Source organism: Mirounga leonina, unplaced genomic scaffold (assembly GCF_011800145.1).
Source record: "Mirounga leonina isolate KUSES-001 unplaced genomic scaffold, KU_Mleo_1.0 Mir_200, whole genome shotgun sequence".
Lineage (NCBI taxonomy): Eukaryota > Metazoa > Chordata > Mammalia > Carnivora > Phocidae > Mirounga > Mirounga leonina.
Window position 1 is genome coordinate 22,393,605 of NW_023270503.1, and position 24,223 is coordinate 22,417,827.

Below are 24,223 nucleotides of genomic sequence, written 5' to 3' on the forward strand. Positions count from 1 at the left end.
AAAGCTGCCCCAAGATAGTGGGTTATAATGGGCCGGAGAGAAATTAGAGGGAGCGGCTCTTCCTTTGCTTGAAACCAAAAATAGGAGAGCAGAGAATGGGGCGGGGGGAGGGGGGGGTGTCAAATCCCAAAAAGGAAATGGGAGTTCTTGGAAGGGCAGGAGCACTTCAGTCCCGGAAGGGAGGGTGAGGCACTGTAGAAGCAAACGCTGGGGGGGGGGGGGGGGGGGGGGGCCCCCTGCCTTGTTGGGGCGTGGGGTGGGAGGAGATGTGCAATCATTTCCTACTTCTCTGTGGTGGTTCAGGCAAAAATCAATGCAACTGAGGCAGAGAAGTACAGGTGGGCCAGATCAGAGCGACAGGTACCGGGGAAAAGGGCTCTGCAGTCTTACGAACTGGTTAGCATGCAGCATGAAAGGGAGCACCGGACATTGTTTGGCCCCCGCAAACGTAAAAAGGGGCAGGGGGTCACAAGAGAGGAAAACACTTAGGGCTGGGCACTTTCTGGTGAGGCAAAAAGGACTCGTTTCCTTCCACCAACACACTGCCCACTGGTGAACTCAAATCAAAGTACAGAATCACCACCTGTCAATTCTCTCCATTTCATTTAGATAAATTATGTGCAGTTACCAAGACGAGTCCCTGGGAGAGTCTTAAAAAATACTGGTCTCTCCTCAGCTTGACACTGATCAAAAACCGGTCTTTCAATAAAAATGGCGGAAAAACTCAAAGTGAAATAAAATCCAAAGGGAATGGACCCCTCCCAGTACACACAGTCAGAAATGTTACCTCTTCCCTGCTCTTCCAAAAAAAAACACATGTAAGGAGTAACTGGAAAGGTCCTGGTGGTGGCAAACCATGGTTTGGAAGTCTGGTGACCGGGCAGCAAGAAGCACTAGTACAAAGTTTAGAAGACACAACACAACCTCATGGGGCTAGAGGACATGAGGAGAACCAGTGACTGGACAGGTACAGTACCAAACAGAACACCTTGGGTCAGTGCTACAAGGGATCTGCTCTCAAGTCTAACAGAGATCCCATCCGGGCAACCTCACTGAGGCCGAAACAACAGTTCCTCAGAACCAGCGTCTGCAGTGAACACGAGGGTCGGAGCCAGGACAGTCCTGAGGGGGATGGCCTTCCCAAAGGATACTGTACTTGCCAATCACAAGAGCAACAGAAATGACAGACAGATCCCTAGGGTACGGATTCCTACTGCTGGGGTTCGCTGGCTCAGAGTTAACAGGTCACTTTAAGTGCCCTTGGGAGGGGTCCATTTTAAACAGCTTGGATCCATGGTTTTATTGGAGTTGGATCTTTTGGCCTCTTTGGCTATCCACTCGTCAATCAGGTCCTGCGGGAGAACAATAGGAAAAATGACTCTACATTCAACGAAAATGTCTTTATTAATATACTAATGGTAATAATACACCAAAGGCATAAAAGACTATCTTTTGATTTAGAAAATGTTTTCCTAGAGAAACCATTTCCAACTGTCCTCAGGAAGAACTAAAATCATTCTTCAACATTCACCTTCCCTTATACGTGAATCAACTAAAACAAATTAAAAGTGGGCATGAGTTGAGATGCCATTTGTTTAAAGAATTTAAAAGCACTTGCATGAGGGGCACCCGGGAAGCTTGGTAGGTTGGGCATCCGACTCTTGGTTTCGGCTCAGGTGGTGATCTCAGGGTTGTGAGATCAAACCCAGCATCAGGCACCATGCTCAGATATATATATCTTTTTTTTTTTTCTAAAGTGTACTTCCACAAAGATATTTTTAAATATCTTTAAAAAAGAAAACAAGTGCACAAGCCCTGGAGTTTATGAGGATTCTGCTCCAATCTAAGAAAATCATCAGAAGTGCTGTGTGACACAAAGCTGCTTAACTGAGCTCCTTTGCTTGTGTCATCCAAATTTGAGACAGGAGCTTACTAAAAGCTTCAGATAAGGACAAGATAAGAAGCCTAACAGGCATCACTGCACGCTTTAAAAAAAAAAAAAAAAGGTACATGCAGGCAAACTGCCTTAAGGAGAGAAGGCAGCTTTTCGGGTATTAAGGCCCCATTTTGCTCTGCTAGGCCTCAAGAGACATTTAGCACTAAGCCAGCAGCTGACAAAAACTTCAAAAACTTTACCTGTCTCTTTAAAACTAGGTGTTTTCCTTTCCAGTACTTGAGCATCTGAAGGGCTTGCAGAGTGCTGACAATGTCCACAGGATTCACAGCTGTCTCCTGGCTAATTTCTGAAATAGAAGCGCTACTGAGAACCGGGCCAAAGTGCAGACCCCCACCTTCACCGACCCCCACCAAGCCAAGCCCCCCACCTTGCTTAGAGGAAACCCAGATGGTTGAAATCTGATACTTAACCCAACCTGTTCAGAGAAAGCTTATCAAGCATTTATTTGACCAGTCCTAATAACTACAAAAGAGAAATACTACAGCAAGAAATCACTCTGACCTGTATAGAAATCAAGGTCAAAGACCGACTTGACTAATTCTTCTACCCTTACATAAATATACAGGCATGTCTTATCAGCTCCTATGTTTGCCAAAAGACTTGGAAAAAAAAATATTCACGTTTTTCCTCCTTCTTGACTTTCATTAAGAATTAAAGTGTTAGGGATGCCTGGGTGGCTCAGTCGTTAAGCATCTGCCTTCCGCTCAGGTCATGATCCCAGGGTCCTGGGATCGAGCCCCGCATTGGGCTCTCTGCTCAGTGGGAAGCCTGCTTCTCCCTCTCCCACTCCCCCTGCTTGTGTTCCCTCTCTCACTGTCTCTCTGTCAAATAAATAAATAAAATCTTAAAAAAAAAAAAAAGAATTAAAGTGTTAACCACCCCAGGTTTGTAAAACCAAAATCATATAGCCATTCCCAAAGGGCCAAACGCTATGGAATCCTTAGGCACTTTCCGGAGGGTCTCTGCAGTGGCCCGCCATCCAGTGGGCCTTCTGTTCTCATATTCAGATGAAGCACGGAAGGGATATTCTCTTTGCAGGTTACCAAGCACAGCAGGGCCAAGTAGAAAAGCTGGAATGTTCAGTGGCATTAACACCTTGGGTACCAACTATCATAAAGAGCCAAAAACCAACCTTTGATAGAAATCTCTTTGCCTTGGAAATTATGCAGGTAACGGAGAAGCACTTCTTTCCAGTAACTGCGATAGCTTATGAGCCCCAGGTCGGAGAGGGGACGTTCCGGGGAACCGACTTTTTCTTCCACTTTGGAAAGTAAGTAACCTACCGAGGAACAAAATGCAGGCACTATTTTATCCTAATCACAAACACCACTGTGTCAACATGGAAGGCTTGAGGACAGGCTGCTTCACAGTACCAACTAGGGGTCGGACATTCAATACGGGGCGGCTGCTGTACAGCATGCTGCCTTGGGATAAGCCAAAGGGGAAGAATGGGGTGTTTGCACTTAGTTGTACCAGACGTTAAGAAAACTCTGGAAGGTTTCACAAGATAGAAACTTTAATAACAATGGTAATCTGTAGGTGTGTGCTGGGAACAGAGATGGGAAGCCATTTCATTATGTCACTTTTTATATTTTTTGAGATTTTTCGATTTTAAGAATAGATTATCTCAGTACTGAATCTCCTGAAGCCTCTGGTTCTAACATCTCAACGACTAACGTTAAATATTATGGGGATGCAGTCCACAAAATCCACATTCCGCAAAACGCTAGTGGAAAACTAACATGCTTTCAACAAATAAATAGGAAAGAAATACAGGAAAGAGATCGGAGTGGGAACTTTCAGATTAAAAGTGATTTACAAGCCACATCGATCAATCCCAATGTATCAATTCTATTTGGAACTAAGTAAAATAATTACATGTGTGTTTTCTTTAAAAGGAACAAAAATCACAAAATCAGGGAAATTTGAATACTATAACTTAGGGTTATTAAGGAATTTGGGGAGGTTTGGATTTTTTTTAATGTGAAATAGAGCTTATCTTTTAGAGATGTGAAAGTAATTGAGGTTGAGAATGGAGGTAAAACAAGATTGGCCGTGAAACGCTAATCATACGTTACAAGGTCTTTTATCATCCAACTATTCTACACTTGTTATGTATGTTTAGAAATCTACATAAAATCAAGTTTATAAAATAGGTGTCACCTGTTCTAAGATATAGGGCCCCCTCCTCCATGGATTATGCCTCTTCCTGATTTCATCACTTCCCACAGCTGGGAAGTGATGGGCTAGAAGGCTAACTCTAAGAATTGTAATTCTGACTAAAATCTCATAGGACAGTGAACACTGAACAAAATACAGTTGATTCTCATCACTTATAGGAGTTACATTCTACAAAGTCACGGCAAGCACTAAATTAGCAAACACTGAACCACTGCTCCTAGGGGAAACAGGGTTAGGTTTCTGTAAGCCTCTGGTCATATTTTCATCAACCCATCGTTATGGTCACCTTGTTCTGTGTTTCTGTTTAATAATGCCTTTTTAAATATACATTGTTGACTCATTAGCATCGAACTCCCGGCCAACAGTACAATCACCTATGCCTAAATGAAGCCTAATACGGGTATTTTCTCTGTAAGACACACCCCACAGCCTTTGTAGATGGCATTTCGGCGCTACACCTAGGGGCCATTTAAAATCAGCAACAAGGGTGCCTGGGTGGCTCAGTCAGTTGTCTACCTTCAGCTCAGTGGGATCCAGGCTAGCGTCGAGCTCCCTGCTCAGTGGGGAGCCTACTTCTTCTCCTTCTCCCTCTTTCTCCTCCCACTCCCCCCCGCCCTGCTCATGCTGTGTTTCTCAAATAAAATCCTTAAAAATAATAAAATCAGCAACAAAATGCACAAAAATATGAAAAGCACGGCACTAACAGACTGCAAAAAAACATGTGGTTACACTGAGAGCCGAAACAAGGCACCTGCTTGTTTGACCAGAGCGGAGAAAATGTGGTGACTTCCTTCTTGCTGCTGTGTGCATGTCCACAACTGACTGCAAAAGTGACAAGAGTATTGATTTGGGGATTACAAATAAATTCGAGGAGGCAAATTCCCAAAACAGAATACACTACTAAAGAAGCCCAAAGCCTCTATCAGGTATAGGGATTGCCACTAGAAAAGTCCTTACAAAACTGCCAATCCCTAATCCAGGAATAGATTTGAAGCCTTTTGCATGTATGTGCTGTTCCTAAGTCTCAAATGGGGATAATCCTCATGAGCTTTCTTTCCTATCCTCTATTTCCCCCACTATCAGGTAGCAACTGAGTCCTGTATTCACGGAAGATTCCAGGTAACACCCGGCTGACCAAGGACATTCAGATTCTGTCCACATAGCCGTTCACCTGCTGCACGCCGGGAACTACAGAGACCCAACCGTTCCTGTCGCCCCTGCAGCTCGCGGAGCCCAGGCCAGAGCAGTCCCACTTACTGAAATCGATGAGCATCTTGCCATAGCCCTGTCTCATGTACTGAGGCATGGTGAGGATACACGACACGTTGTAGTTGAGGAATGAATTCTTTTCCTAAAGTCAAGAGCAAAACAGATGACAGCACGTCAGGAGGGTTTGGAACCCGAGGTGTCAGCAGTCCCACAAACGCAAAAGAAGGCTGCTGGCAAACGGTCTGGTTAAGCAGTCCCAGGGAGTGGCTGTCATGCTCACAGCTGGTCCGTGCACGCCGTTTCCTACGATGGCCGAAGCCAGCCATGCCAGGCTCTCCCTAGCTCAGAGACCAGTCTCATTTTAAGAGGGCTAACTGAGTTCCTTCTAGTCACAGAGCAGGGCAAGGTCTGACTGCTGAGTTGGTCAGGGCAACCCTCTGTAAATGTAATCTATCAAAAGGGGCTGCCTACTGGAAAAGAGGGATCCCCGACAGTAAGCCCCCAGTCTGGAAGGGAGTCAACAATCAAATCACATACTGTACGGTTCCCTTTACACAAAACGCTCAGGACAGGCACACTTACAGAGATGGGGCTGACAGTGGTGGAGGGGAAATGGGCAGTGTTGCTCCGGGGGTGCTTGCTGGGGTAGGGAGAATGGAGCGGAGGGCCTGCGTGACTACTGCACTACACTCTGACCGTACAAAACCGCTGAGTCATGCGCTTTAAATGAGTCAAGTGTGTGGCATGTGAATTAGATTTCAATAAAGTTCCTAATAAAAAGTCAGAAGCAAAACCTGGCCTTCAGCCTTCAAAGGCACAGTGGCCTTATCACAGAATGAGCCCAGCTAGAAAACCAGGCAAAAGGAATATATTCCTGGTTTTAGGCTAATAACAGAGGGCAAAGCTAGGAGCGTTGGCTCGACTACAAAATGTGGGCTTCAGGGTTAGCAGGCAGGGCCTTGGACGGTAATTAATAGGTAGCTCTAACCCACAAGTCCAGAAGTGAATAAACCAGAAGCTTTTAATAAAGAATTGCAAACTTTCATTAAACAATCTTTGATACATGGATTTTTGCGACCCTCCTCCCCAACCCTTAAGGGAAGGGCTGTCATTGCCCAGGGTACAGCCTCTTCCTGTCAGTGATCCGGGTCCCCAAATGCCAACATCAATCACCCTGCTGGGGCAGGTAGCTTCTTAATCTCCAGATCCTGCTGACCTTGGAAAAATATCCAATCAGGTGACAGCCGGTGTTGTCCGCTTCTGTCATAACATAAAACAGGAAGGGTTCCACATCATAATATAACGTCTTATGGTCCAGAAAAAGCTTGGCCAACAGGCACAGATTTTGGCAGTAGATCTGGAAGCAGAGACAGAATTCATGCATGGGCCAGTGATTCTTAAATTTATCAGATAAAGGCCTAAAATTAAAGATCATATCATCATTGTTGATGAGGCAGCAAGTGTGCTTTGGTCCACAGCAGAGTCCTATCTTCTTTACAAAGGGGAGATGGAGACAGAATAAATTGCTTCCAAGACCTGTGAATATACACCCTCCACCACCACACCTCCTTCTTACCTTGTTTTTCTTGCCATCCACTTCAAACACGGAGATGGAGCCTTTACGATAGATCTCATCGCCAGGTGGGTGTTTCCACACACATTTAGCCTGCAAGAGAATGGAATTTGTATCAGGGAAACAAACCTTCCCCAATAAGACTGCTGCTCAAAAGGAAAAATGAATCACAGGTCAAATTTAGGTAGTGGAGGTGACAGACAGCTGGACACACTTGAGAATGTACGGCAAGAGTTGTTTTTTTGTTTTTTGGGGTTTTTTTTAGTAAAACAATTAACGGCTTCTAAAATCATAGTCTAAAACAAATAGTAATGTGTTTATGGTATTTTTATAGCAGTTTAGGACAAGTTTTCTAGATCATACTCTGGCCCTGTTTCAACCCAGGAGATTAAAATCATCTACTACGTAAAAGCCAGATAAATAAAAAATACCCTCGATTCTAAAACACCCTGTGCCAACAGGAAATTCTTAAGCAGCTTATTTCCAGCAGCTTAGAGTTGCTAAGGAAAGGTAGGAATACTTGATGTTCACCTTCACCCGTAAACTTTGTTACCACATAACCATTAGTCTTTTCTCCAGATTAGAAAACAGGCCCGTGACAATAAAGACTAACCCCTACCAAAGCGTTCCCTTTGTTATATAAGGAAGATGAGCAAGTCCTTCTGTGGCTTAAAAAAAAAGGCAAGGCAGCCTGGTTCAGAAGCAAGAAACTGCAGGGGTAGGTGGGCATCTGGCCACAAGGAGGCACAAAGAACCCCTTTCCTCACCCTCAGTTGCTAAAGGATTTAATGCAGCCAGTCAGCCATTGCTGGAAATACGTGAATTCTTACAAGGTTTTATGTAAATACATTAAATAGTATCATTTAGGAAGCAGATGTATATGGAACATTTTCTACTAAGTTTTACTGTGACTTTTGGTCAACTCAAGAATCACACCCCAATTGTCACATGTAAATCCAAATACTAACTGGAATTGCTTCAAGAAAGCTCCACCCCTAGGCTTATTCCTATATCCACCCGTTTATTCATGCTGGCTCTTTCCCACAATAACCCAACTAATACAACAATTGTTTAGAAACAAGCCCAACTGTTGGCCGAATGGCCAAAGGTGGCCCATTTCAGCGACTACTCATGAAGCAATGGGAATCAGAAGTGTAGACGAAAACACAGGTTTTCATTTCCTGAAAATCAGTTTTTGTACCTCCCGTAATGCAGATCCTCAAATATTCAAAACGTTTACTTGACCCTCAGATTTATTCAAACCGTTTATTTTCCCCGCCTACTATTGTGTCTTGCCCTTTCGGGCTATTTTATTGGTTAATGCCACTAAATAACCAGAAACAAAAAGGAAGAAGTAAAACCTAAACAGTAAGCAGTTCACATCAGTAAAAATACCAGCCTTACTTTCACACAGGAAAACCGGATTTTAGTTTATTTCCATGGTCCACAACCACAGAGACCAGTCCTCTGCTACCCTCACCCCTGTGGCCTAGCGGCCCCACCGATCCTTCATCCCTCAGTCGCTCTCCCCCCCCGAGTCAAGCCGAGTGTGCAGGAGTCTGGAGGGCTGAATTCACAGGGGCGGTTCTGGGCCTCAACACTACAAGAGTATGGGTTCCAGAGATGAGAACACAAAATGCAGTTATTCCCCAACCCAACTGGGGACAAGAGTAGAAGGATAGGAACTCTGGGAAAGCCTGGGCCGTAGATGTTCAGCATACAGAAAACCTGGTAAATAAAGGTGGAAGGGGATGGAAGGAGGGACACCCTAAAAGGTCTTAGAGCCAAATTACGCTGGGATGACAGAAATAGGAAAAGGAAGGTGTCCTGCCCAAAAAGCTCCTTCCTCTCTTCCCCATCCCTGCTCCTAGAAATTCCCTTATTTAAGACAAGTTTTTCATTCTTCAGCTAGGAAATGAAAAATGACTTAAAGCTACAAAATACCTAGTGAGCATATTTATGAACAATAAAATGAGTGTCACATCTTTCTTCCTATTTGAATAGGAAGGACAATGTTCAGGAACCAGAAAGCACTAAACTTGGGAGAAGGCACCAAAGCACCCATTTTGTTAATTTCATAAGTTGTCTCCTTTAAATACGCATTCATTCAACACACATTTACTGGGCACTTCCTGCCCTCGCTGGTTGCTAAGGATACAAAGTGCGTCACATTGTCCTTGCCCTGTCTAATGAAGTCAATCTAATGAAGTCTACTTGCTTTTATCTAGTTTGGGACACATAAAAACTGTGGGCAGAGGTAACTGTTATCCCAAGGAGAAATGGCAAAGAGCAGGCAGCAAGAAAAAAGACAAGTCAATGTGTGTGACAGGATGTGGTTATGGGACATCAGCTGCTTTGGGTGCCACATGGCACCAGCCAGGCCACAGGCTGAATCCTCCCCACCCTGAAATGTGGCTTTCCATTTCCAATGCCTTTGTGCCATTACTATGGACCACTGAGAGAGGAAGGCTTAGAGATGGAGGTCATCCAGGTAGAGGTCAACATCTAGAGCTCCTCTGGCTCATCACCATCATGATCAGAGAACCCCAGACAGCTTACCATGTGTCGGCGGAGTATCGTTTGGCTCTTCATGTACTTTAAACAGAATTCGCACATGTAGAGACGTCCCAGGCGTGCATATTCTTCGGGATAGGGAGAATGGTACCAAGTATCAAGCTCATAACGACCAAAAGCAATTGTTTTAATCATGTTGCTCCCCTCTGTGATTTGGCCTTGCAGCCTTAACTTCTCCTATTGCAGAGAAGAAATCAGAAAGAGGATTACAATCAATCATCTTTGTTCTTAAAAAGCCTCTAGTATGCTTGTTTGTATGCCACCATGCTAGGCTAGGAGAAAAAATAGAATTGCCTTCGGAATAGAATTGCCTTCGGGCGCCTGGGTGGCTCAGTCGGTTGAGCGACTGCCTTCGGCTCAGGTCATGATCCCAGGGTCCTGGGATCGAGTCCCACATCGGGCTCCCTGCTCTGCGGGGAGCCTGCTTCTCCCTCTCCCACTCCCCCTGCTTGTGTTCCCTCTCTCGCTGTGTCTCTCTCTGTCAAATAAATAAATAAAATCTTTAAAAAAAAAAAAAAATAGAATTGCCTTCTAACTCATGAGAAACTTGCCCTAAAGAGGGGTACCTACCTGGACACAGATAGTCAAGATGGCTTCTAGAAAACTCACGATCTACACTGCCTGGAAACACAGGTCTCAACAGACTGTGGCTTTTCTCTGCTCCCTACCATGCTGTGTGGGCCTCGTCTCTAGAACCTCAGAACAAGTCCTTGGTAAAATTTTGTTTTTAATCAGCCTACACCAAACTTTTTTTTTTTTTTTTTTAAAGATTTTACTTATTCATTTGACAGAGAGAGACACAGCGAGAGAGTGAACACAAGCAGGGGGAGTGGGAGAGGGAGAAGCAGGCTCCCCACGGAGCAGGGAGCCCGATGCGAGGCTGGATCCCAGGACCCTAGGATCATGACCTGAGCCGGAGGCAGACGCTTAACGACTGAGCCACCAGGCGCCCCACCAAACTGTTTTATAAAGGCAATCTATCACAAATACAAATGCCCCACCCTTACAAAACATTCTAAAACCAAACAGAAAAGATTATCTAGAATGTGCTTTACTACTTCTAAAACTGTATGGATCTGTGTGACATAAATCCACAAGTATATGGGGCCATCCTCTCAACGCAGGTCCCTGAAAAAATATTTTTGGAACATGGACAATGCTTTAATACTGTAATCTAAACTCCAGATAAAGTAGAAAGTATTCTTGGGTATCAATCTCTACTCAGTGGCTAGGAGCTGACTACAGGAAGAAATTTTTTTTTTTTAAGGTTTTATTTATTTATTTGAGAGAGAGAGAGAGAGAGCACAAGAGGCGGTGGGGTCAGAGGGAGAAGCAGACTCCCCACCAAGCAGGGAGCCCGACGCAGGACTCAATCCCGGAACCCCAGGATCATGACCCGAGCCGAAGGCAGTAGCTTAACACAACTGAGCCACCCAGGCGCCCTACAGGAAGAATTTTTAAGCCTAACCAGGTGGAGAGCTGTGATAGGAAATGCTCTGCTCCAGAGCAGGAGAAAGCAGCTACCAAACCCTGCCTCCTCCAAGTTTCCAACAAGTCGAAGATTTGTGAATGAAGTGTTTAATATAATTAAAAAAAAAAAAAAAGGGTAAAGAGGATAATCACTCTACAAGCTAAATTTCCCTCAACACATTTAATCTGTTAAATCAGAGGTACCACAATTTTTTTAAAGCAACCTTGTTGAAAATTCTGCCTAGGGTACGAAAACTAAGTCAGACTAACCGTAAATAAAAACCAGAACAGAAAACCAGCTTCATAGATAAAACGTGGCTGGTCAAACATTAATTTCCTTTATAAAACAACCAACCACAGCCTTTTCCATTATTCTTCTTCACTGTTCTCTTAATTCTTTTAGAGCTAGACTGGAGGGCTGAGGAAACCCTGCAAAGGCTAGTTCCTGGGCGGGGGGGGGGGGGGGGGGGGTGGTGGTGTTTTGAGAACAAGAGAGGCTTAGCCACCAATCTAGAGGCTCTCAGAATTGCAAATTGCCCAATTGAGACCAAGGGGCACCTACTGTCTAAACCGGCTTCAACACTCCCACCAAACAGGTCCTTCTGGGAGGTGAGGTGGAGAGGGAAAAACGGTCAAGGCAAAGGAAGGGAGGAGGGGAAATTAATTTTAAATATGAATGGGAAGTAGGATCATCCTGAAAAGGATAGCTGGGGGAGGGGAAAGAGATTCATGCAGCAAAGGACCAAAGGACATTTATTTCCCATCAACTGATTGCTGATCACTTTTCTTGGCAATTGTACAAGCCCTTCACAAGTGGTCCACAAGCTTGAAGGTTTTAATACTCACCAAATCCTCTGAAGCCCGGGCTTGTGCTCTTCGGAAAAGATCCAAGTCATACTCGCTAGTCAGGTTTTCCAAGAGAGGTTCCCGAGTGTTCCCATAGGTCTGTCTATGTTCCTAGGAAAATAACCAGAGCGTGATTCTTTCTGCTTCTAAGAACTTCATCTATTTCATTTCAGTCAATGCCAACCAGAGGGCCAAGCACAACTAGAAGCTATTTATTTAGTGCCTACTGTATGCCAGGCATTATACTAGGCACTGGGGACTGAGCATAAGACACACTATTACCAGGTTAATGCCAAAAACAACCATTATCCACCCTAGTGAATCTGTAAAGAAAATGCTCCTACACCTTCAAAAGGGAGTTTCATTCTTCTCTCTCTAAATGAGCACCTCGAGGGTCAGAATTCTATGCCTCCATTTCTTCATCTGAAAATGTGCATGACAATACAAATAAATAAAATATAACAAACCCAAAGGCACTACAAATTCCTAGAATCTTGAGACCTGGAAGGAACCTTGGTGGATACTCCCATATTTCAAAGCAAAGCAAAACAAATAGCACAAAATCTCTGAGACTTAGAGTCTGAGATTTTAGACTGAAAGGAAAAGCTGCAATGAAGAAGGGGTATCTGCACTAAGTGGTCCTTGCTAAATTCTATCCCTGCAGTCGCTGGGCCCAAGACACTGTCCACCCAAGGCCTGAAAGTCTCGCCTGAGATCTCCAGCCCCAGTGCATGGGAAACACAGGCTGGCCCCTTTAAAAACCACTGTACTAAATATTAAGCAAGAAGAAAGAGACAATACTCATAGAAAATCAGCAGCATAAAAATAAGCCAGTTCTCAATAAGTATTAAATCTCACCATGGCAGTCATGACAAGTACCCTGGCACCGGAAAGAAAGGCCACAAGGGAAGCACTTCCCTTTTTAAACCTCTGATTCTAGCCCTTCCCACTCTGCCCTAGACTCCACCTCCCACCCATAGAATAGAAGATAATGGTTGTTAAGTGGAGTGGATGGCTCATCCCAGGGAGAACATTATAGAATTCACATATATATTAGCATATGAAAAAACTATTCACCAATACCTTGACCCCTATTACAATTTCTTCAGGTTCCTCTGGGCCCATCTGACCGGTATCTTTTGCATTTGGACTCTGTCATCTAAGATTCAGATTCTAAATATTAAGTTATTTCTTCTAGTTTCATAAACATTTTTTTAAGCTTAAAAAAAATATCCTATCCAGCATTTTTAACAGCAAAGTTGGATCCAAATAACCTAGCTCAAATTTTGGAAAGCAGATGTTTATAAACTAAATTTCAGCAGCTTTTACTTCAGACATTCTTTCTACCCCCATATGATTTCTGGGCAAATTACTTCTCAAAACCTCTGTTTTCTTATCTATGAAACAGGTAATAGACCATCCATCACAAAGAGTTGTCATAAAGATGGTGGGAACAACATAACCATGCCTAGTGCCTAAGCACATAAGCACTCAATAAATGCTATTATCATGTTACTCATTCCACGTCTACCCAGTTTGTAGATAAAAACACTGAACAAGGCAGAGGGAAGCATACAACTTTGCACCTGACAGCCCACTACCAGAACCCTCCCCTCTAGTAACCCCACAGTCTGGTGTAGGAATTCAGCTACAAATTCGCCCACTACCCGTTTCCTGCTGGCCCATATCCATCTCATTCATAAGATTATCATTTTCAGGGGCACCTGGGTGGCTCAGTCGTTAAGCATCTGCCTTCGGCTCAGGTCAGGATCCCAGGTCATGATCCCAAGGTCCTGGGATCGAGCCCCACATCGGGCTCCCTGCTCCATGGGAAGCCTGTTTCTCCCTCTCCCACTCCCCCGCTTGTGTTCCTGCTCTATCTCTCTCTCTGTCAAATAAATAAATAAAATCTTTAAAATAAAAAAAAATTTAAAAAAAAGATTATCATTTTCAAGGCAGTGAGGATGACCAAAAAAGTAAATACATGGTTTGGCATATTTTTGCCTTAATGAAGCTGTGCTAAGTATCCACAAGCCATACATTAAATAACCTAATGCCTAAATAAGCCAATATTCCAACTCTATGAAAAAATAAAAATACACATCAGACAAAGACCGAGAGGGCGCCTGGGTGACTCAGTCATTAAGCGTCTGCCTTCAGCCCGGGTCATGATCCCAGGGTGCTGGGATCGAGCCCCGCATCAGGCTCCCTGCTCAGCAGGAAGCCTGCTTCTCCCTCTCCCACTTCCCCTGCTTCCTCTCTCGCTGTGCCTCCCGCTATCAAATAAATAAATACTAAAAAAAAAAAAACAAAGAAAGAAAAAGACCGAGAGATCGCATAGCAAAACACGCACTGGGAGGAGGGGGTTCCTATCTCAGAGGGTGATTTTTATTGGAATTTTTCTTCTCTAATATTTTCGGTATTTTCAATAGGAAGCATTTAACACATTTATAAATATCAGTCACATATACTTATAAATCATGTTTACAATAAATCTTAAGTTAAATTTTATGCAAAAAATTTTTTGAAGAATTTTTTATGAAATGAGGAAATTATAGTTCATGTTATTTAAGTGAAAACACAGAATCCAAAGCTGTACTTACAGTAAAATCCAAGTTACATAAATAAGGCATTATGTAAAAGGCTAAGAAGAAATATCCCCAAATGCTAACATGGCTACTTTTTAGGTAGTAGGATTGATGTTTATTTCTGTATACTTTTCTTATGTGTTCTGTATTTCCTACCACAAATGTGCATTACTTTTGGGGCACCTGGGTGGCTTAGTCAGTTAAGCATCTGACTTTGGCTCAGGTCCTGGGAGAGAGCCCAGCATCATTGGGCTCCCTGCTCAGCGGTGGGGATGAGGGGGGGGTGGTCTGCTTCTCCCTCTCCCACTCCCCTAGCTCATGCTCTCTCTCAAATAAAATCTTGAAAAACAAAACAAAAACAAAAACAAATGTGCGTTATTTTTAAAAGTAGAAAAAAAGTTAAAATACTACCCAAAAAATCTTCTTATAGAATATATCACCCAATTAATACTTTTTATCATTCAGGAATTTTGTTTTCCCATTAAAATACACAGATCACCACTTAGTTTGAATACTTTCCTTTATACAGGCATCTCCAACATCCTGTTCGAGTGACTAAATTTAACCCTTTACAACTAAAGTGAGGTTTACAAACAACCACAGGAGTGAATTTTTTTTCATCTAAATCCTAATTGTATTTTGTTTTTCGAAGCCTCCTGGTTTCCACTCTTAACAACCCAGTTTGAGGGGGATTATGGCAAACTCTTAAGGGCCAGAGAAGGGCCCTTCTACTTGAGAATACCAAATGGCAAATGTGAAAAGCAGGGCTTAGAAACCAAAAGCAATCAAACGCAATCACAAGAATTCGTGTTAATTATTTAACTTTTTCTCACCATATATTTCTCTTTCTGCTCTTTGCTCAGCCCAGAATTCCTTTTCTTCCTGAGTTCAGCCACCTTTTCCTTATACCGCAGCTGCCTCTCTGTTGGTGCCTAAAAGGCAAGAAGAGGGACACTGAGAAGCTAGCTAGAAAATGCATGATGTCATTCAGTTTCAAAATGAAAGTAACAACACAAAACAAAACACAACCTGGGCAGGGAAGAAAAACATGCCAGATGCGTGACAGCCATCTTGAGAGTACTATGGCGAGTTTAAAATTCCAAACTGGGTTCCCAGACCGCTATGTTACTGTCAGTTAATATGGGATCAAACAGAACATAGATTAAGGAGGGATGTCTCCACCAGAGCAACAGGAATAAAATAAAGGTATTTCAATTCAATAAGCATTTCTTGAATGTTTACTGTTTTCCAAGCACTGATACAAGAATGAATAAAACTTTTAAACTGAGTAAGCTGAGAACCCCAGACAGACAATGAAAACAAGAGCAGCTACCATTTATGGCATGCTTATTACCTGCCAAGCACCGGGGATGGGCATTTTGTTAGCCGACTACCCTACCAGGCAGGTATTATTCACTCCTTGTTATTAACAAGGAAATAAAGTTTAGGGACCTGCCTAAGACCACACAGCTAGCGTCACAGAATCACAGTATTCAAATCCAGATCTGTTTGGCTCCAAACCCAAACTTTTTCCTCCTCACCAGGCTTCCTCTGCTACCCACCTATAATCTAACCACAAAAACAGACATCCGTATGATGAGGTGTGTATATATACGTGACAAGGGCTAAACCAGCATTCTGAGAACACTACAACAGAATACCTAAGGAAGAAATTCCTCAATGGTAGGAGGTCTGGGAAGAATTCCTACAACAGCTGAGAAGTGTTCAAGGCCTTGAAGGATAAACACAATCTCTTGGCACAGAGTTAGCCAGAAAAACAGCAAGAGCAAAGACCAAAGGCATTCATGGAGGAACAGGAATTAAGCGTCATCAATAAGCAGGAATATTCAGAGAATCAGAAAGATTAGGGCAAAGCAGCATCTTGGAATCCAAGGCAAGAGAGAAGTAGAAGGAAAATGACACCATCCACAAGTGTCAAATGCTAATAAGCACAAGTCACTGGTGACCTTGGAAACATGCCAGCACAGTGAGGGGGTTTGAAAGTAACAAAGGGTTAAAATGGAGATGCGACATGAGGGCATGGAGCAGCAAGTGTAATCTCTGAAATAATGAGGATTATGTGTGATAACTATTATTTTCATAAACAACATGATTCCTTCATTTATGAGGCAGAAGTGCTTGTTTCATGAAATTTTACTCTCTGGAAAGCAAATATGCTTCTGAGTGTACAAGTAAAGACGACTTAAGACGAGTTACTTAGAAATACCACGGGAACAAAAGACAGAGAGAGACCTAACACCCGATCCCGGGCAGAGGAGATCCAAGACTTGGCTCTCAGGCTGTGAGCGGCCGGAGCTTGAACAAGGCCCGTACCTGGTGCCTGGTTGCATGCCTGTTGTTGTCATCTTGCCTGTGGGACAGCATCCTCTCTTCTATCTGCTTATCCCGGCTCTGTGCTCTCACCTGCAACCATCAACAACGTCAATAAATCCTCCTGCTTCTAAGACTAAATTTACTTAAAAGCATAAGAATACAATGGTAATCCCTTGAATTTATGTTGCGCTTTTACTTTCAAAGGATCTTCGTGTTTATTATCACAAATCTCTACAAGAACAGGTAAGGCAGGCCTCACGGTCTGCTTTCTCAGCCATTAACTGAGAATCAGAGAAGCGAAATCATCACAGCTCCATGGTGGTAAGGCGAAGATTTTAATGAAGTCTGATAACTCTGAGCCTGGACCCTTTGCAATGCACAATGGGTAAGAAACAAGAAACCGTGAGGAAGTGCAAGAACAGGGTGAAGAGGTGCAAAAGAAAAGCCTGGATAGCTGGAGATCAAGTCTACGGGGAAACTGAACTCTGCAGTTATGTGATCTTAAGACAAATCACATCAGCTCTCCAACAGTTTCCGCTTCACCTTCTGGAAGTGAGGGCTCATATGCAACCTCCTGTTCCACTTCACAACAAAACTCAGCACGGTCAAACAGGACGACTGATATTTTCCCACAAATCTGCTCCTCCCACCATTCCTTCTATCGACAGATAGCAACACTTTCTAACCAACTCATCAGGTCAAAAACTTGAAGGTCGTCCTTGCTGCTTCTCTTTCTCACATCACATCCATCAGCAAGTCTATCAGGCTACTCCCTTCCAAAATATATCCTGAACCCGATCAGTTCTTACTATCTCCACAGATACAGCACTAGCCCGGGCCACCAGCTACTGCCTGAGCTTCGGCAGTCGACCTGCATCAACTCCCGCCCCGACCAGTCCATTCTCCACACACGACAAGCTGTGATTTTTAAAAAGCGTTTATGAAATTATATTAGACCTCTGTTACAGCCCTCCAAGTGCTTCCCACCGTCGTCACAATAAAGACACACTCCTTGTGCTAAGGCCTACGGGTCGTTCAGGATCTGGATCCTCCTTCCTCATTTCCGATCATGCTCCAGCCACACTGGCCTACTTCTGGCCCCTCCAACCCAGCAGTTGATCCCCACCTCACAGCCTTTGTGCTTGCTCAGCTTTCCATCTACATCTCTTCTCCTAGATCTGGACACAATTGTCTCTTTGCCCTCAGCCATGACTCAAGTCAAATGCCAACTCCTCTGGAAGGTCTTCCTTAACGACCTGAGCAAAAGCAGTGCCGTACCCATCACCCCCAAAACAGCCATCACCCCCAAAACAGCCATCACCCCCAAAACAGCCATCACCCCCAAAACAGCCATTCTGTATCTTTAGTTTTTTTTGTTCCTCACAGCATTTATCACTGCGTGAAATTCTTCTCTACTTACTCATCTGTATGCGTTTTGCCTCCCCCCATGAGAAAGTTAGCTCACTGAATGCAGTCTTTTTATCTCATTCAGAGAACCCCCAGGTACCTGGATGTATGCAGTCATGACATTCTGTAACCAAATAAAAATGGCAATATCCTTGATTGCAAACGCTTACCAGGAAACTCAAGAGTAATCATGTATATGCAAGTATGTTAAAAATGACAGAGCTTTCAATAAATGCCAGGAATTAGTCTAATTTTTCCATTTGGGATTCTAAATTAATAAAAACATGTATCTTTCAGAAATTCCCCGGATCCTCTAAGTTCCAGTAGTAGAGATGGATTATGTGGAGCCTCATTTCTCTTGCGAAGAAGAAAGCACAAGAGAGGAAAGATTCAGGAAATGCTTTCCTTTTTTTCAGAATTTTCTTCCCCAAACTGAATTCTTTTTCTTTTCTTTTTTTTTTTTTTTTAAGATTTTATTTATTTCTATGTCAGAGAGAGAGAGGGAGAGAGCACAAGTGGGGAGAGTGGCAGGCAGAGCGAGAAGCAGGCTCCCCGCTGAGCAAGGAGCCCGATACGGAACTCGATCCCAGGACCCCGGGATCATGACCTGAACGGAAGGCAGGCGCTTAACCGACTGAGCCACCCAGGCGTCCCCTTTTTCTTTTTTAAAAATAAATTGCTTCACTTATTCACACTGCCACAAGCCAACAATTTAACAAGTTGTACCTCAGAAAGACTTCAATTGTGAAACCGTCCACAGTATCAGATCGTGATATTTAAAGACAAGATGCAGAGGACAACTCTCAAAAAAAAAGAGATCACGGTTCTTTTCAGAGAAAGAAATATCTAGTGCCTTGTCCGTGATCTGATGCAGATGTTGGCCAAGCTCTTCCTGTTTTGATCTGGTCTCAGGCGAATGGCAAGATAATGGGAAGACCTACCACTCGCTCTTACGTGGAGGAGCAGAAGAAATGACCTTCCTTATACAAGAAAATTTGGAATGAAGAAAAATAAGAGTGTCTTCAACCTTAAAATCCATGTAAGCATTCCAAGTATACTACTTTGATGAAAGACTAAACACATAGAGAAATTTCCTATGGTGTGGTCTAGTTGTGAATAAGAGACCAAATTCCTGAATCAGAAAGAACTAATGTTGGCTAGGGATTCTAATTTTTCATAGGATGAAATTGGCTCAGACGGGAATAAATCTGTGACCTCGGCATTGTCAGAAAATAACAGCCACAAGAACAACAGTTAATACTTTGATCTAATGAGCTTGGATGACCTGTCCAAATACTACCCACGCAACCCATTTAATTAAGCATGTTTCAACTCTTGCTTCCCCATTATTAGTTCCATCCTTGGTAGAAGCAACCCACACAGAAACATATAACATAGGATCTTAGGCTCTCCCAAATCCATTACCCCCAGATCCCAAGGGTTATTTAGGACTATATTTCTCAAGAATTTAAAACAAGAATTAGCCAAGAGTAGGTGTGACTGACAGTAACAAAAACAAAAACTATTCCACGGAAACAGAGAAAAAGGAAAATAATTATGAAAAAATTTAAAGAGCAAAATGTCTTCACAGATTTGTGAGAAGAGAACCTAATGCATAACTATTGAGATCACATATTTATGCGAATTATTTCCTAATGGAAAAGGTCCCTGGCAGTCATTGAAGTCAATGATATTCCAAATATTCCATACATAATCTCCCTATTAATTTCCTTCAAAGCATTCATTACCTACTAGAATTCTTTTACCTGTTTAACTATTTTTTTAAAAAACAACTGTATTTTTATTGTTTCCTCCACTAGAATGTAAGAAAAAGGACCTTGCCTATTTTGTTCACACTGGATCCCCAGTGTTTAGCAAAGTGCCTGGCAAACCTTAAGTAAGCGCTCACTTGGTAAGTATACGTCAAGTAATGAATACAATTACCTTGCATTCATCAGCTGAAAGGTTATGATAGAGCGGGCATCCTGAGATGGAGAAATGTCTCTCGTGTTTTCCTGTAAGATGTCCTGTTAAAAGAGGTAAAAACTTAATCTCAAGATAAAAGATTTAAGCTCATAAAATGATAGTTTTCTGTATGTCAACCGTGTTATTTTGCTGTATCATTTTTATGGAATATATATCTGATCAGAGATTGAATCCACCAAAGGTAAGTGATGTCAGGGCCATAACTTGTACCCACAATAAATTCTTTTCTTCCACAGGATGGATCTGGCAATCTTTGAACATACTTGTATATGTTCAATATCAACTATAGTTCCTTCTGTTCTTCTGATAATATAGTTCTCAAATTCCCAAAAAATCATAAGCCATACATTTATAATAAAGGAACAAAACAAATGAACATTTTCTTCCAGTGAAATTTAATTTTCCTATGCTAAATTTTCAAGTTATATGTATATTAAGTGCTCCTTCCTTTCTATTATGCAATGCTACCCAATCTGAATTGAGCTTTCTTCAATAATCAAAAGAAACTTATGGAAAATAAAGAAAATGGACTCTTCAAATCTACAAATAAGCGTATTTTGATAATTTTGAACCAGATTAAATATATTCATTTTTTTGGAGGGGAGCTGATTTTGTTTAAAATTTAGGCTTCTTGGGTGCCTGAGTGGCTCAGTTGGTTAAGTGACTGCCTTCGGCTCAGGTCATGATCCTGGAGTCCTGGGATGGAGTCCTGGGATTGAGTCCTGCATCGGGCTCCCTGCTCAGCAGGGAGTCTGCTTCTCCCTCTGACCCTCCTACCTCTCATGCTCTCTCTCATTCTTTCTCTCTCAAATAAATAAATAAAATCTTTAAAAAAAATAAAATAAAATAAAATTTAGGCTTCTTCTGTAATCAGACTTTTAAATAGGCAGTTAGTATTTACAATAGCCGAGATATAAAAGCAACTCAAATGTCTATCTAAAAACAAATGGATAAAGATGTGTTCTATATATATATACAATGGAATATCACTCGGCCATAAAAAAGAATGAGATCTTGCCATTTATGATGTGGATGGACCTAGAGGGTATTATGCTAAGTGAAATAAGTCAGTCAGAGAAAGACAAATACCGTATGATTTCACTCATATGTGGAATGTAAGAAACAAAAGCAAAGGAAAAAAAAACCAGACTCTTAAATAAAGAGAACAAACTGGTGGATGCCAAAGAGGGGAAGGGAGAAAGGGGTGAAATAGATAAAGGGGATCAAGAGTACACTTATCCTGATGAGCCCTAGGTAATGTATGGAACTGCCGAATCACTATATGGTACACCTGAAACTAATCTAACACTGTAATAAAATATATAGGAAGTCAGCACAAGGCACTCTTACGAGGGTACAATGTTAGTAAATAACAATACTGAAAGCTCATTTTATCTAAAGGGGTACTTTTCACTTTTCTGTTTTTCACGTGGTTTTGGGAAACACACAGGGAACTGAATGTTACTTCCTTTTTATACATCTCTTTAACCAAAAGGTTTACAAGACCTTTAGGTAATGGAGACATTGCCATTTAAAAAATCATACAGGATTTATGGAGTAAGCTTTAAGGGATGAAATTAATCCAAGTACTGGGGGGAGAGAGGAATTAATATATGATATGCAGGCTGCCATTTCTCCAGGACTGTATTATTAAAAATATGATTTTAGAGATCCATTCAATTTATCTTGCACAGAAAAAACTACCTTCAGTGATCAAACACCATATATAAAATGTAAAGCATCAATACTACAGAAAGCCTTCTTAGTATTTCTTAGAAATACTTCTATAAATATTTCTTTCTAAAATATTATGCATCTATAACTTCTGGGTAAATTATTCAAGTCATGTCTTACTCTAGAACATATAAACTAAGACCAATCTAATGCGTCTATATCAAAAGTGTTAAAAAGGATGGCTAGTCTATTGATCTAGCAATTCTACTGCTATAAATTTAGTCCTACAGGTTTTCTAGGAAGATACTAAAATACATATATACAAGGCTATCCACTATAGTATAATTCAAAATAAATAAAATGAGAAATAATCTAAAGGTCAATCCATACTGGACAATTTAAAAAATTTATAAACTATCAATATAATGGAATTTTCTATATTCTTTAAACAGATGGAACCCTAAGTAATGTAAAATATCCAAGATGCCAAACTATTATATTTTCCCTTTTGTGAATAACAAAATAGAAATATATGTATATATACGTGTGTGTGTGCGCATGTACATACAAACTTACTAGAATCATCCATTAAAAAACTACCCAAGAATAGTTTTATACCCAGGGATATGAGTGAAGGAAAACTTTTACTTATGCATTTCAAGGCTCTTATAGGGTTTTAAGTTTTCACGAGCACAGAATACTTTTATACCAAAATTATTAAAAAAAAAAAAATTAATGATGTTATTTTGCTGAACATACTTTCTGAACCTGATGGCCACGTTGAAAAGTTTACAAATTTGAGAAGTAGACCCAGTGGAGAAAAAGCCTGTAATCTCAATCAGCGCCTTCCAACTCTAAACAAAAGCTTAAGCGCAACATTTGCACTGAAGCTCGCCTTAAGGAGCATTCATAAGGTTTAAACCATTATAATAATCTGTCAAGTAAGGGCTAAAGGTCATAAGAAAACACTGAGATATTCATTTATCTGAGAAGAAATACTTGTCTGGTTTATACTTATTAAGTACACAAAACCTAAAACCACTGAAGTCACAGAAGTCCAGCATCTCATTTGTGCCCTTTTAGTTTCACAGCCGTGCGATAAGAAATCTTGTTTTTCTCATTTCCTTAACAGCTCTGGCCATACAACCAGTATTCTGCATTAGCATACACTCCTCATTAAGTTCCAACTATGCACCTTACAATGAGCCATTTGGAGGTAACTGGTCTTTTGTTTTGTTTCTGAAGGAAAAAGGAGGAAATTTTTCGCAGGGAGAAGCTCTCAATAAACTGATCAGTGCATCACATTTAATGTCCTTGCAACCAGATCTATTATTATGGACAACAGGCCAAGAAAAAAAATACTCTCTACTTGAGTGGGCAACTTGGTGATACTCTGAGCACCACTGAAGAACCTAAGAAGCCAGATCACAAGAGAACACAAAACATTTCTTCATGATCCTAATTCCAGAGGGTGAGAACCACAGAACACAGGTGTCATGGAGCCGGTCACACTCACCTAGAGAGTTACAGCCTGGAGTAGGACATTTCATATTGAAATTGTAGCTTTCATGGAAGCGACGGCGCTTGGGGCGATGAGAGAGATCACTGCCCGAGTCCTTCAGGGACATGTCCTTGGCAATGCTCTCATCATGAGACACGTTGGGGCTGGAGATGTCTATGTCAGACTCAGAAGAAGGGGCATTTCCAGTTGGAGTTCGAGGTGGAGACTCATCATGATCAGCTGTATTTTTAGTTTCTAAAGCAAAAGCAATTGGTAGAGCTCATGAATGGGGTTCATTTATTTAGTTTTACTATTCAGAAGAGTTTATGGGCTTCCCAGATCCTCTATCATTTAACTAGTGACTTTTAACCACTTATCTGCTATAAAGCTATAAGGAAAATGAAGAGAAACTAACATCATTCCTTTGTGCAACTTTACATTCTAAGTAAAATTCAGTTTCGGGTTTACCCTAATACATTTCACTTATCTGTGTTTCTCATAAGGCCCCCATCATGGGTAATCAAAACTGGACGGAAGTAAATTTTTCTTTAAAATGACCATCCATGGGGTGCCTGGGTGGCTCAATTGGTTAAGTGTCTGCCTTTGGCTCAGGTCATGATCCCAGGGTCCTGGGATTGAGCCCCACATTGGGCTCCCTGTTCATTGGGAAGTCTGCTTTTCCCTCTCCCTCTGCCCCTCCCCCCACTTGTGTGGTCTCTCTCCCCCCCTCAAATAAATAAATAAATTCTTTGAAAATAAAGTAAAATAAAATGACCATCCAGCTCTCCTTCCAGGAGACACACAGGATGGAAATGAAAATGGGTGTCCTTCTGGATGACAGACTTGGTGTGAGAGTGTGAATGAACTTGACTCTCAAGCTAGCTTGTTAGTAATCTAACAATCCAGACTGTAAATCATGGGCT

General features: G+C 41.9%; 1 protein-coding gene across 2 annotated transcripts in view; it reads right to left on the reverse strand.

The window, feature by feature from the left end:
- Positions 1-297: 297 nt before the first annotated feature.
- KAT7 (lysine acetyltransferase 7) overlaps positions 298-24,223 on the reverse strand; it is a 30,473-nt gene continuing 6,547 nt past the window's right edge. Inside the window, exons 4-15 of one of the 2 annotated variants that reach the window (XM_035026889.1) lie at positions 23,316-23,555; positions 20,084-20,166; positions 16,733-16,822; positions 15,232-15,330; positions 11,811-11,921; positions 9,480-9,671; positions 6,924-7,013; positions 6,564-6,704; positions 5,396-5,489; positions 3,090-3,236; positions 2,137-2,243; positions 298-1,352 (exon numbers count right to left, since the gene is read on the reverse strand). In XM_035026889.1, coding sequence (XP_034882780.1) covers positions 1,251-1,352; positions 2,137-2,243; positions 3,090-3,236; positions 5,396-5,489; positions 6,564-6,704; positions 6,924-7,013; positions 9,480-9,671; positions 11,811-11,921; positions 15,232-15,330; positions 16,733-16,822; positions 20,084-20,166; positions 23,316-23,555 — 1,496 coding nt within the window. In that variant the 3' untranslated portion in view covers positions 298-1,250. The remainder of the gene's footprint in view (positions 1,353-2,136; positions 2,244-3,089; positions 3,237-5,395; positions 5,490-6,563; positions 6,705-6,923; positions 7,014-9,479; positions 9,672-11,810; positions 11,922-15,231; positions 15,331-16,732; positions 16,823-20,083; positions 20,167-23,315; positions 23,556-24,223) is intronic. The other variant, XM_035026890.1, reaches the window with a different exon arrangement.